A 17,192-nucleotide genomic window follows, 5' to 3' on the forward strand; every position below is an offset into this window, starting at 1 on the left:
ATTCAAACAGGATCAACATGCATTATACGTACTAAGAAACTTAAGAGAAGAAAACAATCATTCCTCATCATCCACAGGGTGATGCAATGGAAAGGATAGGAGTTTCTAGTTTCTAGGACCTAAGCTGATTTCGGAAGAGCAAGGACACAAGAGAACTGCGATTGTCCTGGATATAAATTCTGGTACAATCGAGACTGGCCCCTACAATCGAGCACCGTAAAAACAATTCACACATAGTTGACACTTTTCCAGGCAGAGCTAGTTAGTAAAGGGAGGGACACTTAGGGGTGCAATGGAGGAGATGGTTGAATTGGGACAAGAGGGAAGACAGATCAATGCACTCATTGAAAAGACAGGCTTACGCTGTACAAAGGAAGGCCTCAGACACCAAAGCACCAATGATGATGGTGGGATACACCATCAGGATAAGAGTTGAGTGATTATCAGCTAGAGCCAACGAATATCCACAGCTATTACATGTCACTAGCAGAAAATATTCCCAACCAAGTAATACAAAGAATGAAACAGGGTAATAAGAGAAGTAAAAAGATGAGAAGGTTATACATACTTACAGAATACATTCTATACCAATAGAGATCATATGAGGGTCATTCAATAAGTCTTTATAAAAAAGTTTAAAAATTAATTTTTTGGGTCAGTTTCTTTTTATTTTTCAACTAAGTCTCCTTTCAGCTCCATACATTTTTGGAAGCGTTTCTCCAAGCACTTTAAGCCATCCAAAAAGTAAAATTTATGAATCTCCACAAAATAGGCATTAGTTTGGGTGATATCTCCTCGTTTGACATAAACATTCGCCCACCCAGCCATTTTTTGAGTTGGCTAATAAGAAAAAAGCCATTCTGGTGAATTTAGTAATGATGAATTGGAACTTTCATACCATAATTTTGGTCATTGCAACTGCACAGATGTCAATCAACCCATGCATTGTTTTGTTGAGAGAAGAAATTATTGAAATTATTGTTTCAAATGAAAATGCTTTCCTTGACTTCTACCATCCAGTGGCGCAGCGAGGGGGGGGGGGTTTAGGGGACCCCCCCCACCCCCAGAGCTCAGAGAAATTTTTTAGTTTAATCCATTTTACTTAATTGGATCATTATTACTTATAGCATAGTGCTAGGATTAATCAAATACCCCTCAGAAAGCCATAAAACCATTTTGAACCATTTATCTTTATTTTTTCAGGGGGAAAGGCACCAGAAACTCCTGCTTACCCTGGCAGGTATGCAGTAACCCCATACCCCCAAGTATTAGTTGTGCCTAAAACCCCCCCTAGCCTTAATTCTTAGCTGCCCCAGATTTCACACCCCTATGAAAAAATTGTATAAACCTGTTTCAAAATTTTATACAATCTTATACATTGCCATGGCAATTGTATAAATTGTATAAAATTTTGAAACAGGTTTATACAATTTTTTCATAGGGGCAGTCTTTGCCTTTCTTGGAGCCCAAAGGAGCTCTCATTAAATTAAAAAAGTAATTTTTTTTTACATCCATTGATAGGTAAGTTACAGTCATTTATGTATGCAAGATATGGCTTCATTATTCTCGATATTCTTGTCGCTACAGAGCTTCAAAGTTTGCGAAAATTACAAAATTCTTAGGCATTACAAAAACATCCTGTGCCGTCAGGATGCCAGTAAGCAGATTTGCTCCATGGCTTTAACGAACAGCAATGACGATACTGATTCATCACTTGAAAGGTGTTTCAAAAACAGTTTTGAATAGTTTTTAAGATTTTACGGTGTACATATGGCACAATGGCTGACACCTACTTACTATTAGTACAGGAGCATTCAGGGAAGATTCTGAAAGTAGACACATTCATGGTCGCTAATTTCTTATGTGGCAATAAAATTATGTTGGCACAGAATAGTAAAAAGCTGCAAAATTTAAAGGTTAGGTAAATTAAATGAACTGCATATGCATTTCATTCACCAGTAATCTAGAGCTTGGTTAACTACTGTCAATTACTCATTGCTTTTAATATGTAATGAGTACAATATTGGACTATATGAAGCTAACTTTTAGAAAAATTACGACGGAATATATTTGACGTCAATTTACAAGTGGACGCATTCCTTAGGTCTGGAAGAGAGACATAGGATGATTCAGCAGTTGGATACATTCAACTGAAAAGAAATTAGAGCATTTACACTGCTGGGGCTAAGGTGACACCAAAACAGAAAGTGAGAACAAAATCTTACAGTGTGAAAATCACCGTAGGTGAGAAGGATGAAAAAGAAATAAGCGCCATTTGTCAAGACTGTGCTGCATCTCCCAGTATGCATACATTCTAAAATCCTGTCAATTATTCAATATACATAATTCTATCACAAGGCTGATGATGAAATTCACATGTATTGCTATGAAAAATAAACTGTGCTGAGCACAAAGTACTGAGAGACACAGTTTATTCTAAAACAGGGACTAATTGTCAACTGGCATCACTAAACATATTGTTAACTGGACTCTGACGTCACACTCATCAAACATGGCATTGGGTCATGTGGAGTGCAATTTTCAAAGTGGAATTTTACAAATAATATGCAAGTAAAAAAAGAACTGCTTTGACAGTAATTTTCAGCTCGGAGGATATTTTTTTATCTCTTAATTAATTATTTTCAGTGGAATTCCCCATTGCCATCAAAAATCCACTGTTATAACTTTTATTTTGACTCTGAAGTGTAGTAATGAACCTATATGTCATCAAAAGTTATTTATCAATGCAGAAAGTCCTCAGGATTTTGACATAAAATCACCAAAGCAGCCTCAGAGTTGAACACACATTTGCATTTATTCTTCACTCTAAGCAAACACGGCAACTGTCTTGGAGAATTTTCTTTGCATACAATTTTTCGTGCAAAATTAAAGTGATTGCACCTTTCACTTTGCTAATGTTAGTTCTGCCAATCACTTCTGGGGTACATACTTCCACAGGGCATCCAGAATGATGTTCATTTTTTTTATCATTTACCCAGAAGTGCATAAATAGTAGCTAGCACAGGCACAGATGTACTTTGAACATCATCATCAACTCTGCTTTGATTTCTTTTGGTGTTAACCCTTTTAATAACAAGTGTTTGATCATCGCATGACAATCACTTTTATCAATTTGTATAAACAAATTAAATTTATCTTCCTTAATTGAGAACAACAATGAAATTATGGAATAGATACATCTGAAACTCTAACAGCTGACTAGTCACGAGTGCTGCTTACTTGGGAAAATTTATTCTTTATTCCAAAATAAAAATCCCTTGGAAATTCTAAGGACTTATTGAACAACCCTTGTAGTAATGTTTTTGATAGTAAATACTAAGAAAGACCAACTTCAAACAATTCCTTTATTATTGTGCCCGCAAATGAGGAAAAACATGAGTAACAATAGCGTGTGTGGAATGTTTCTCCATCAACCATTTTAGCACGACCTTTGACACAAATCAATCAATGAAGTTGACAGATGCACTGGATGAACAATTGGGGAAATGAAATCCTAAACAAGGGATTGAAAACAGCCACTCACACCACTTTTTTTGAGGAGCACATCACCCAGAGTATGGATTGTAACTACACAACAGAATCCTTCAATATCTTCCTCCTTGAATACTTTCTCCAGAGACTTTCAACCCACTGTCATGGTGATGAGTTCAGCCACTTCTGGATTCGTGGCCCTCACCGTGAGTTGCATCGTCACACCATCGCCGACAAGAGCCAACTTGGATCTGACAAGCACTTCATGGCTTCCTCGGAACACACCTATACAAAAAGAGCACAAACGCTTGAGCCATTCCCTACGAGCAAGCATTTGACACTGTATTTTATGCCGATTCAAAGCATTTTCATACAAATATTTTGTTGAGGAGATCCAAATCAAAGTGAAACTTTAAATCAATGATTCTTCCCAACTTTCTTATCTAAAGCCTGAATCACACCAGATCTTAAAATATGTCAGAGTACACTTGTGAGTTTAGAATTTATAGTATTCAAGTTGTACACAGAGTAGCAATTTCCAAATTTGCAGAAATTTCACAGGTTTTCCAGAAAAATAGCTATGTTTTCCATAGTGCTATCCAGTCCAAAAAATATGGATTTTTGGCAAAATATTGACCATAAAGGTAGAGAGATTACTGACCCCAAATATTATTGTCAAGTCATTTTAATAATGTTGTGTATAGCATCTTAAGCGATAAAAACTTATCCACTCATACAAGTTATCCCAATTAGATGAGGCTAAATGAACCTTCAGAATATTGTATGAAGCGTCAGCTCAAATTTAATTCAAAACAAAGGGAAGACAACAACATAGGAATTATCACAATACCCTCATAATAACAAATAAAACCATGGTGGATACTCTTCACTACCTCCTCCTAAAAATTCCTAACTCAAATGTTTTCAACAAGACAAATTGCCCAGTTAGAAGCTTAAAATGACCTGGAACTGAAACCCACTACAGTTCTGCAAACTAGTTTCCAAATATGAGCTGTAGGTAAGGGAATAATTGATGAAGTAGTTTCAGGTAAAGATGGGTCGGTTCCGGTACCCATTCTCGGTACTACCGGTTCTTGGCCAGTGGAACTGATTACATAAAGTCGGTACTTTGGAACTGACTCGGAACAGTGGCGAGGATTTCAATTTTTCACCCAAAGCCAAAATAGTCAGCAGCATATTTAAGGTCATCACTAGCGACTTGCACGAGATTATTCCGGTTTTCATTCATAACTTAAATACCGTATTGTAAGACAGCATTATCAGAAATTCTTTAAAACTCTTTTCGTATGTTCAATCCACTTTTCATTGTCGCAATCATGGCAAAATAACTATATCATCAGATGCCAATGAAGGCTGCCACACACCTGAGTAGCCGTGGTGTGTGGCTAAACAAGAACGTAGTGTTCGGTGTGTCCACATGCACTAGAGTGACCTGATTCGTGCCACCGCAACCTGTGCAGCGGTTGACCGCCGCGGTGGCAACCAAACTCCTTTTGAGTTTCGCCGAAGGCCACGGCGGCTGATGCCTACTAACAATAAGTTTCAACTTTCTAATGGGATAATTTGACAAAACTGGGCTATGCAGACATGAAACAGTTGAAATATTTATTTATTAATGTTGGCAATAGTTCGTCATTGCTTCCACAATCACTATTGATCCTGATGCTATGCAGTATATAAACTGCGCTCCAAGCATATTTTGCACGGCCCTTCAAAATCAACATCGACCACCACTATTTTCAGTGAATGTCTGTTTAGAACTGCAGGCAATATTTCTGCCAATAAAAAGAATACATTACACCCAGATAGGGTAAAAATGTTTAATTTTTTTAAATCAAAGCCTGGAGAAAGAACCAGTGCCTGACTGGTGTAATGTGACATATTGGTTTGATCATGCATTATTTATTTAACAATGTGTTAGTTTTTTACACTTAGTTTAAGTGTGCAACTTTTTTATTCCGAAAATAAAATTATCGAGACGATCTTAAGTTTTTTTAAAGATCTTTCCTGCTTGTTTACATCTCAAGTGAAATTATTTCCATTCTCTTCTTATGCTTGTTTATTTAAAGTTGCCATTAATTCAGATAATAAGAGTTCATCCTTGAAACAGAGGATCTAGTACCGATGGGGGAGAATCGGACTGGTACTGAGAACCAAAAAAATTTAAGAACCGACTCATCCTTCACATCAAGTGTGTCACTATCCCAACAGCAAGTATTTTTAATGGAAACTTATTATATGAGCTGCTCCCATTTAAGGGATTTCAAGGGCTGGCTCAATTAGAACAAAAATCAAAAAATATTTTGTTTTTTGCTAGGCATTGGGCGCAGTATCAGAATGCCACACATTGGGATGGTTTTGGCCACATGCTGCATGCGTCCCAAATCGATTTTTCCTGGACCCTTGACAAATTCAATAAGTTTTCCCCCAAAAACTGAAATTCCCAAAGTATTCCTGATTTTCCAGATTTGTAGACACTTTGAGTGCATATTGTGAATTTCAGATCTACCACACTGGAAGTGTTGTATCGTTGTATGCTTGCCCTTGTCATAGGTGGGATCCTTGAGTCATACTTCCTCCCAGTCAAAATTAAGTGGAGCTGCTAAATTGGCTGACATGAAACACATAAATGTGTGTCTTAAAACCAATTAAATTATCAGTCATACTATTTTAATTGGATTTATGACATACACTTTTAAATTTCTTTCTCCCAGAAGCAAGTTTGTAACCATCAAGTAATCAAGTTTGATATTTGAAACATAAATGTAAACTCTAATTATATTTGCCAATTTTATGCATCAAGATCTTGATTCAGTTGAGCAAAAAACAGCGCCTCCCACAGTAACACAACAACCCAAAACAAACTCTGAGCAAGTCCATGAAGCATAAAGTGATTCAGGCAATAAGGATAGCATTCAACGTTTGATCACGGTTATCTTGCGCTCTTCTCCAGCTTCCTCAGACTTGAGCCAGGAGGTCCTGCAGCATGTGACGCATATTTTGGCTTAAGCCTCTGCGTACGCAATTGCAGTTCCAAAAAAAAGGTCAGTGAATGTTATGATCAGCACACTGCGGCTTGCTCACCTGAGAGGAGGAGGGTGTGGGCACTGCGCCCTTCTGGCACGCGGTCGCTGCGCTCGCATGGCGCCATGCCCATAAAGCGAATGATGTTGCGCACCGCCTCTTCCAGGTTTCCACTCAGAGAGTACGTATCTTCTAGCTCAAACTGCGTGGGCGGGTCGGCGCTCAACCCTGTGCTTGCTTCCTCCCAGGCAGATGCAAAGTTCCCCTTGGTCACCTTCCGCATGTGGTCTGCAAGAGACACCTCTATGTCCTCCAACTGAAAGGACAGTGGAGAGAATACATATGCTACAGTCTTCAACACAGGTGAGCAACAAATTCATAATTTGAACAACTAAATGTGCTTTGGGAAAAATTCTCAACAAACAGAGCCACCACAAATCTGCCAATGACTGAGAGGTGAATACCCTCCACAACAGTGGCATAGCCACTTAGTACATACACCACAGCAACTGAAATGAGGAAAAAATCCAAACAAGTATACATATTTCCAATGCATCAAAGGAGCAAAACATCTCAAAAGAAACTCGAGGGAAGAACAAACTACAGGTGGTCAAAAAATCAACTTAACATCGATGGAACAAAACTACACCATTCGCAAAGCTTCAACCATGACTGTTTTTAGCCATATTCTTACAACCCAGCTGAATGTATTTTTAATGCATTGTCAGTTTTTAAGAAGTAATCATTAAAATATAGGATCTTACAATTGGGATCAATACCATTCCAATCTAAGCATTGGAGCCACATGAATACAGCGTAAGGGTTGTATAAATGCCTTCAGATGCACCGACCCTCGAATGCTGTGGATGGCCATGACTGTTAATCAACTATTGGCACACTGCTGTGCAATGCAGATGCCACAAGATAAGCTGGAAATGTCTCCATCTGAGCCACATGCTGAACAGTAAATCCTCTGAAGTTCACAGTGCTACATCATGGGCAATGCAATCTATAGCCTTCCAACATCACAGGGAAACACTTCATAGTATGTACTCTAATATTTACACTTCCAACAGGTAGAGGCCAATAGGTAGGTTCAAAACCGTCCTGAAATGCTTATCAGGCCTAAGTTTATTCTCACAAGACAAACCCCACCAAAATGCATTCACCCCCAGAAAAGTTATCTGGCCATAACCTTGGCTTGGACATTCGAAAGCCAAAAGTGTAGTCATGGGCCACAAAACAAACAATCATGAGAGCAGGTGGTTGACGGATGGTTAACGGACGGCACTAACAGGCTGTTCTGTAGATACTCTACAGACTCTGCAATGCGCTCTTTCAATCTTGTGGGGTTACACTTCGGAGGCAAGGTCAACTAGCCTAAGGGTAAACTACATCCCTGGAAGGGGCCGCATTTTGGCAAGTGAAGTTCATTCACGGTGAAGCACAAACCTGACACTGTTCCACAAACTTTAATTTGCTGTCGACTAGTTTCGACGGCTATATGTCATTCTCACGACATGCAGAAGGAGCACTTACAATGTCGGGATGATTGGGAGTTTGCTGAAGGTCTACCTCAAAATTGTCCATTGAAAAGTTTTTGGTTGGCAATGCAAATAGCATCCACTCATCACAACCCTTCAAATCAAGGTAATGCAAGGGAGGAGAAGAAGCAGTGATTGAACTCACAATGTATTCATCGTCATATCCTTCTTCAGAGTCAGGCTGTCCAGTGGCTGGGTCACAGTCCTTCACCAAGAACTTCAAAGTGGCACCAAACGTCCCTGTTGAACGGTCAAGATCACAACAAGTGATTAGAGAACGACATGAAATGCTCTCCATAAATTTAATACCCAGCATGAATCACCAACATAAAATAACACCTCTTCTCACCAAATATCATATTAACACTTCCATAGTAAATGCCAAAGTACAGAGATGCACTTCAGATACCATTATAAGCAATTTCTATTTCCGAAATGAACTTCATCAAATGTCCCATAAACCTGCAATCTTGACTGCTTCATGGAATGAATTTTGGAACTATTGATGAAGAAAAGCTCTTAAACTGCTGCATTGCTGGAAGTAAATCACTTCTAATTCAGCTATCATACATATGGACATGTGGATGATTCAAATGAAATAATTTCTTCTAAAGCAAGTAGTGCGTGGCTTGATGGAAAACAAAAACAATGGTTGAAATGCAAAAGGGTCTAGCAGGTTAAGATGGTGAAAAGTGCCCCCAGATATTTTGAAAAATAAAAAATATACACTTAAATTGCATTCAAAGTTTCAAGCCTCAACAATGGAAGAAAACCCCAAAAAAACATTGAAACACAATTTTTAGTTTTTTAACCATATCCCCAGTTTTTATTTTTGTAAAGTCGTTTTCTTGATTTTAAAATGTATACACTACTATGTTCTACCATCCTGATTTTTTAAAAAGTTTTTTGACCGAAAACTAAACTTTTACATTAGTTTGAAATTTTCAAAATGAAATAAAAAATTTAGGAAACAATAAGACACTCAGAAAAAAATATACATATGTTGTTACCCCTACATCAAAATATAATCATAATTTTTTTCAGATTTTTAAAATTGGTGGAACACAGTCAAAAACATGAATAACTGCTTTGCGCCATTTGCACCTATGTATTCCACGAGGATATTTGATTTGATTGTTGATCAGTTTGAAATATTATTGATTAAGCATACACATTAACATAAACAATGCCTATCACACTTAGATCAATCTTAATTAATGTTTATAACCATACTGTTAAGCATAAAGTTAGTCTCCAAGCTTCGAGAAATACAATGCCTGCCGAAATTGATTTTTTTTCATATCTTTTGGCTCTAATTAACCATGAAGCTATCGCCAGAATTTGAGCCAATTTCATAACTACTGTGCAAATATGACTGAATACTTGGGGACCAGTTTTCGACGAAGTGATGACACTTCATCATTGATGATGCCAGCAACAGACTTACTCTGAAGCTTAATTTCTCAATCAGTGAATGTTAAACAATACAGACGAGTCACGAGCAGCACCGAGAGAGAAAATTATTGTCCTTAATAAATCCAGGAACAATAATGTGGCTGACACAGTTTCCCTATTTACATGCATACTCGTAAACATGACGTCGACAATACTTCATTGTTTAACATGTGAGTAAGGTCGCGAGGGGTATTTCTTACACTCCTTCTTAAACCCTACACAACTGACTCATACCAAGAACATGCTGCAAGTCTACAAAAATTGCTCAAATTTCAACATTCTTGGCAGTAAATACCACTTTTCAACTCCACAGTTGGAAACATGAGGAAAGAAGAGAATTAAGTCACTCAGTGATAGAGGAAATATTTTTCATTTTAACGTTTCATTATAGAGACAATGTTACATTTTGGGGGGGGGGAGGGGGGACAGGCGAGGGAAAATTTTGTGGTTCCCCTTCCCTAGCATTTCCCACACCTCTCCGGTGACAGAGCTTGAGTGCGTCATAAAAAAACACGGCCCCCAAACGCAGTCTCAGGCAAGGCTGAAGGCCCTTTACTCCCCACCCCTCTACCTCCCACCCACTGCACCTCTCTTTATCCTGCCCCCACTTCCTCAACCAGGCAATACCCATCCCACTCTTACTTACCCCACCCCCTTTGAACGTTTTGTGGCTGTGGAGGACATGGTTAATCTCTCCCAGCAACAGGGATATGTTTCCAACTGGAGAGAGGCTGGAGAAGTATTTTTCATTATCAGGGAAAGGAAGAGGAAAACTTTGTTATCAACATTCATTTTATTGGCTACAACATTTGTTCAGTCATTTCTTGACATATTTTCAGTCTGTTCTTGCTCCCATGAGCTTGGCAGGGTAGCATGCCCTCCAATTCCATACAAGCAAAGATACGGCTGTGCTACATGCCTCGACAATTCAGTAATTGATCCTTTTTAATCATTTTAGCCAAGTTAGGAGGCACGAGTCGCATATTGGGGAAAACTAAATGAAACACTAACTTTTTAAAATCAATTATTTATTATTCATGGGATTAAAAAAATTAGCAATCTGCTTAATATTTGAGAAGATTGACTAAAACCTGACGTCAATTGAAATTATGAGTTTATTTTTTGATTTTATTAAACAACCATAAACATTATTGACAAACTTAAATGATGCCAGAAATACGTCCTGTTTTGGGCACATTATTTTCTAAATATCGTGTAGATTTAATATTTTGCAATATTGGTTTAGTTTCGTGAACTCGTGAAAATTATACCTCAATACGTTGCCCTTCTTTAGTTTTCGAGTTTGATTCTTCACCGTATTTAAAATAATGCTATGTAAAGCTGATATAGAAGAAAGGTTTTTTTAGTTTTAGCACTAGAAATAGGCGCTCCATAAGTGTAAATAAATATTAGCATGGAAGGAAGAAAGAAAGATCGAATTAAATACTTCTCGGGTGCCTGTCCGGGTATGGCGATCCATATACCTTTGAGCCAACGATTCAATCGAAGACTCTTCAATCACTATCAATGGCTTGATGTATGATTTTTTAACAAACTTTCACAGCATAAAATCAATAATAAGAAGCATTTTTTTTTATTTTCGCGTAAATAACAACAAAAAATGTTTAAAAGAAGGCCATTTAAGACAAAAAAAAGGGCAGTGGCAACAAAAGCAAACATTTTTTGGACTTATTAAAAAGGTTTGAAACTATGAAACTTGATACAGTAAAACCTCACCTTAACGAACTCCCGCTAAACGAAGAACACCGTTAAACGAACAAATGCTATTGGTCCGGCCAATTGTCTATGTACACACAATAGTGAAAAACCCTGATGAACGAAATGAAATTTTGGCGCGGTCGAGTGAAATTCACCTCTCAATGACAAATTTTTCCGATTAAATTTTTATTTTCATATGAATAATTTAATATTCGTACCGTTGTAGGGCCAATCAGAGTCAGACTTCCACTGAATGAGCCAATCAGAATCGTCGTTATTAATCGTAACCATAGCCTTCTGTAGAGTGTTTCTGCCGACCCTAACTCGCGGCGAATTGCGAAAAATGTTAATGCTGACTTTCGTAAATAACTCAATGTCCCAATATGTACATGCTCAAAGATATTAAATCTAGAGCTATGTACTTCGATTGCATTCTTTTGACGTTTGTTTAAGATAAGAAACTTAACAGAATTGCAACGCGTAAATTCCGAGAAGCATTTTTTCACTCACCGCCATCTTGGAAAAACTTCTTTCAATTACGTAAGATACAATGCGCACGCTAGAAGATGGAAGCCAAAATTTGTCTCTCTTAATTATCTTGAATATGACTCAGTAGTAACTCTTGTTTCAGTCACATTGTTTATTTCAATATCATCTAAAAACTAGGAGAAACTTCTGCATTTGCCGCAATCTTGGATAAAAAATATTCGCACTTAAGAGACGAAAGCCAACCTTTTTCCCATTGATCTAGACGTTACTTGAATTGAGTGCTTTATTCTAAAGGCGTGTCTCTGTCATACGATTGTAGCGATGTCCTAACGCGATGTGAAGCGGTGTTGATTTTCTGTAGAGGGAAAGGTTTGCGGCGGCCGTCGATCGTTGCATGAAGAAGGCGGCAATTTCGCAATTAAGTATGATATTCAATCATGATACTGTAGACAATTCTTGCATAACGGTCGGAAATTGTTAACGCTGCATCCCAGGGGCCTAACCAAAAATGCTCCATTACCAATGTCAATGGACAAATGTCTTCAACTATCTTTCTGGAGCTGATCCCCATTTCAGGGCCCATCCTGCAGGAGCAAGCAAGAAGTTGGGAATGGATAGCTGAATAAAAACAGTTCTAAGGAACTATTTAATGCTCATTTGTTTCATGTAATTTGCTTCCTGACCATACTCTAAAGGAATAGGCGGGCCGCGGAGGAAAAATGAGCAAAGAACGTTTTATAGTACTCCTATGCACCGATAGTGATGGCTCGGAGAAGTTACCTCCGTTTTTAGTGGGGAAATACGTGAAACCCTGCTGTTTTAAGAATGATCGAGTAATCGGTGTGTCCAGGAATTTCGTTCGGGGGGGGGGTCCAAAATATGGGGGGAATTTTTGAAAAACAGAGTAATAACTTATTACTACTAAGTAGAGAGTATTAAACCAATTTTAACACTATTCATAATCGAAAAAACTTCATTTTTCAAATGAATATTTTGTACCCCCCCGATCTCCTCCCTGGCTACTCTGGAACACTGGTGAGAGTGATGCCTCGCCCCTGGTAGCAGCAAAAATTCATGAATGACAGCGGGATTAATTCAGCGATGGTTGGCGGGAGTTGATGCACTCATGGGGAAAGTAGATTTATTCTCCGATAGCTGCACGGGCCACAACATAGGACTAACAAGAAGAAATGTGCGCCTTATTTTCTTCCCCCCAACTGCACCAGCTAAGTTGCAACCTCTCGACCGAGGGGTCATTTCTGCGGCAAAGTGGCATTACCATCGGATTTTAGTGGAGTTTTTGGTTTGTCGAATGGATGTAAGGGATCGGCGACATTGAAGAGGACCACTCTGCAGGTAATGCAGCGGCTTTGCAAAGCTTGGAAGCGTCTGTCATAATATTTAGTTATTTTGCAAAAACCGGGTTTGCAGTCAATAGCATCATCATCGCGACTTCTTTTACTTTGAGAACTCATGCATGAGGCCTTTCAAGCTGTTTTCTTATCGGCAGTTGTCTATCCGGTTCGCAGTCAACTGCGACCACGCGATGGAGAGTGATGGCGAAATCCGTGAATCCTGGCAGGGTCTCTCAAAAGACATGAATATTGAAGGGTCGTTTGATGAGTCCACTAGAGTAGACTAAAATTTAGCTATCCGCGAAGCCAGTGAACTGAGGGTTGCAGAATATAATTTCTCGAAAACTCATTTTTCAAAATCGTGACGTATTTTACTTCGAGAACTCCTGCACAAGGCCTTACAAGATTTTTTCTTACCGGCAATTGTCCACCCGAAATACGATGGAAGTGATGCTAGTTCAATGAATTATTTACGAAGCTCGCGACTGCAAATATTGCGATGGATTATTCTGGATTCGACTACTATAAAGAAATGCTGCCACCCACTACGCATTAATAGGTCGACGAAAGTCGCAAATCTCGTCGTTATGGTAGAGCGATCTAAATTTCATGATGAAGCTATAATTGGCGCTGTTACCTTAACTTTATATTAGTATTGGTTAAATCCATCAAATTCTTAATTTTTCAGTGTAAAACTCGCGAATACAAGTACTCTATTACAAATGTTGAGTATAAAGGGATGGCCTCGTGCTCACCGCTACGCTGCATACATTTTTGAAAACCGATAAAAAAGCACGCGAAGTGATTGAATAATGTGAACTGGGGCTTCCTAAATGTGGTCTATTGCCCGCGATTTGCATTGAAGTTGAAGAAATCAGCACTGTTTAGAAGTATGGGAAGGTAGACTGAAGATAACGCATGCAGACTTGCTTCAATTTCCGAGCCCCTAGGATGATGCAACGTGCGTATCACCTCCGGGGAACGAACTCCCGATCAACGAAACGGCAAAATTTCGGTCCCTTGAGTTTCGTTTAAGAGAGGTTTTACTGTATTACAAAGTGCCTATTTTCTGGTGTCGCTGACTTCGTATATTGAGAGTCTACTGTACAGCTTATGCTGTACCCACATTCTCTGTTGATACCATGTCCCCAAACAAGCCTACCCAGGATATATGTATAAAGCTGGAACCCAGCACTGGCACCATCAGCCCTGATTAAAATACAAGAGGATTTCATTAAAGCGTTGGCAGCGATGGAGATTGAGGATATTACCCGGATGAAATACTGAGAAGAATTTACTGCCACCATTCACCAGGGAAAAGTGAAGTCCCAAAGAAAAATATGTAATGGTTTCTTTGACACCCAGTACACAACGACTGACATTATAGGCTTCTGGAACAAATTATTAAGTGCCCAGTAACCACTCCATGAACCCATACAACTGTGAATCCTTTTCCCTAGCAATGACCCTGACTGGAACACCCATCATTTCCAGAAAACACATTACTCAAGCTTTTATGATGTTATGTACTTTGTTAAATTTATCATCTAATTGGCAAAAAAAATTTAAAAGTGCTGAATGCACAAACATGTAAATGCATAAAGTGTTGATTTCCAGGCAGACTCACCGGTGGTGGCGGAGAGCACTTGTGGGAACTGCAAGAGAACGTAGGAGGAATGCGTTTCGGAGTAGGGCAGGTGAGAGAGGGGCACTTCCTTGACCACCTCAAAGTCCTCTGGGCACTCGAGCTGAACGCGAACATTCTCCAGCAACTGGTCGTTCAGCGTGTTTGTGCACTCAAACTGGAAACACAAAATCAATCATCAAACGAATTGTGACCAACACACAGAGTCCCCTATGAGGATGGGCAGAGTGAGGGCAAATGAAGTCAATCAATGATATTCAAAAGTGATCACATTCACTTCATGGATTTAGCCCAATTAACGCATTTCTGAGTAAGCCATTCGCCATGTACTCACCATCTCACAAAATCAAAGAAACAACTTATCTAAGGAAGGACAATTGCATCATATTTAATGGAATACAAGACTCATCACCACTCAAGGTGCGACCCATTTCAGGAAAGTGCAATCATATGAAAATATGTAAATTTTTATTTATCATTAAGAAAAATTTAATTAAAAAAAAGAGAAATGCAATTGGTAATAAAAGCTCTGCATGACATTTAGTTGCATTGTTGAAATAAATGATAATGCAATGCAGCTGTTGTCATGACTAAGTGTTGATCAATGTAGCTGTACTACATTGCCTAATGTCACGCCACGCAGCATCACGCACCCATGGACGACTATTGCATGACGACCTGGGCTACCTGACCATGTATGTATGTAGCACAATTGCCCCATTTTTTTTAGATGTCCATGACGCTTGGAGACCAGTCACTATGAGATTCGTATAGGCAACTGCAGCACAATCTCTAAGTTATGCAGCCACAGATGAATGATTCTTGGGAACCATCTGAATAGTACACTCCATCCGTGAAGCTACTTAGTTACTACGCCAAGCAAGGTAACTTGTTTGATTGCAAGTACTGTGCACTAGAAACTTCAAGGTGCAGTGGTTGGAGAGATGAAGATTGTACGCCTGTGCTCGGAGTTTCTATTCCAAAAATGAGAGACCCAAGCTACTTTAAAGCTCACTCATTGCTCTGAGGAGGTGTGCCTCATTATGTCAAGCATACCCTAAACCCCTCCCCTTCCAGCCTTACAACACGGGCTACTGCACGCAATGCACACAGCATGAAACTCATACAAGTTACCTGAACATTCCATTATGTAATGGAAATTAAGTTGAACTCGATACATACGTATGTCTTTTTAGTGGAAGTTACAAAGTACTTGGAAAACAGTCCTAAAAATGACCCTCGTGACGTGACTTACTTGCAAGAGCAGGTGGTCCTTGTACACGTGTTTGATGCAGCGCACGACGTACTCCGTTTCCGACTCTGTCAGCTCCACTGGCTCCACAGAGCGGAACGGCAGGGCTGAGCCGAGCACCTCGAGGCCAGGGACTGCCCTCAGCCTCTCGGCGAGGCGAGACGGCTCATTGGTGGCCACACGCTGGTGGGGGGGCACGACCGTGGCCCCCGGGTGGTGCACCCCAACACCCTCCACCTCCACACCCCCCACCCTGGACTCGTCGGTGCCAGGGGGCTGCCTTGGCGGGGCTGCAGGCACTGAGGACAAATCAAAAGGCTCGTCCATGGGGTTCATTGTGTACTGGTGCAAGGCACACTCCAAGCTGGGAATGGACACCTGGGAATGAGAGAAGGAACCACTGAACCACTTCTGAAGGAATAAAACAAAGTTATTTTATTACATAATGAAGCAATTCCACAAAGTAATGCCTGAGACCATGTCTTACACTTCTGAATCTCTATCATATCCATGCTTAGGTGTTCCGAAAAGAATACATCTAGACATACTCAATGAACAACTCATCATCATCACCATCATTAGTCAACAATCCTAAGATTGGTTTGACACAGCTCTCCATTCCTCTCTCCCATCCGCTAGCCTTTTCATAGTGATGCATTTCTTCTCTTACACATCTTTTATAATCTGTCATATGTAACCCATTCAGGGTCGTTCCTTGCCCTTTTTCCCTTCCACTTGTCCTTCAACTATTGTCTTCATCAGACCATCGTGCCTCAAAATGTGGCCAACTAAGTCATCCCGTCTTGTGCTTAACGTTTATATGAAGCTTCTCTTTTCTCCCACTCTTCTTGGCACTTCCTAGTTACTTACACAGTCAACCTATTTTATCTTCATCGTTCTTCGGTAGCACCACATTTCGAATGCTTCCACTCTTGATTTCTCTGCTGCTGTCTACGTCCAAGCCTCGCTTCCAGAGAGATACATACTCCATATTGTGACGATACGTACCATCAGATGAGTTTCCCACAGATGGGGCAATCCCACAGTCAATTGCCCAAACGATTGTGCAAGATAGGAGTTGAATTTCCCCCTAATAAATTAGCACGCCAGAATTCAATAGCCATGCAACATCCTCTGGACCTCTTAATGGGTTTTGTGATGATTTAAGATCAGAAAAATGTCCACAGTGGGTGTGC

At 39.6% G+C, this 17,192-nt stretch overlaps 1 protein-coding gene across 1 annotated transcript in view; it reads right to left on the reverse strand.

Moving 5' to 3' along the window:
- Positions 1-3,351: 3,351 nt before the first annotated feature.
- LOC124160077 (coatomer subunit gamma) overlaps positions 3,352-17,192 on the reverse strand; it is a 75,715-nt gene continuing 61,874 nt past the window's right edge. The window contains exons 12-16 of the mRNA XM_046535795.1: positions 16,000-16,374; positions 14,727-14,901; positions 8,227-8,321; positions 6,598-6,853; positions 3,352-3,777 (exon numbers count right to left, since the gene is read on the reverse strand). Of these exons, the coding sequence (XP_046391751.1) occupies positions 3,644-3,777; positions 6,598-6,853; positions 8,227-8,321; positions 14,727-14,901; positions 16,000-16,374 (1,035 nt within the window). The 3' untranslated portion in view covers positions 3,352-3,643. The remainder of the gene's footprint in view (positions 3,778-6,597; positions 6,854-8,226; positions 8,322-14,726; positions 14,902-15,999; positions 16,375-17,192) is intronic.

This window comes from Ischnura elegans, chromosome 6 (assembly GCF_921293095.1).
Source record: "Ischnura elegans chromosome 6, ioIscEleg1.1, whole genome shotgun sequence".
Taxonomy (NCBI): Eukaryota; Metazoa; Arthropoda; class Insecta; order Odonata; family Coenagrionidae; genus Ischnura; species Ischnura elegans.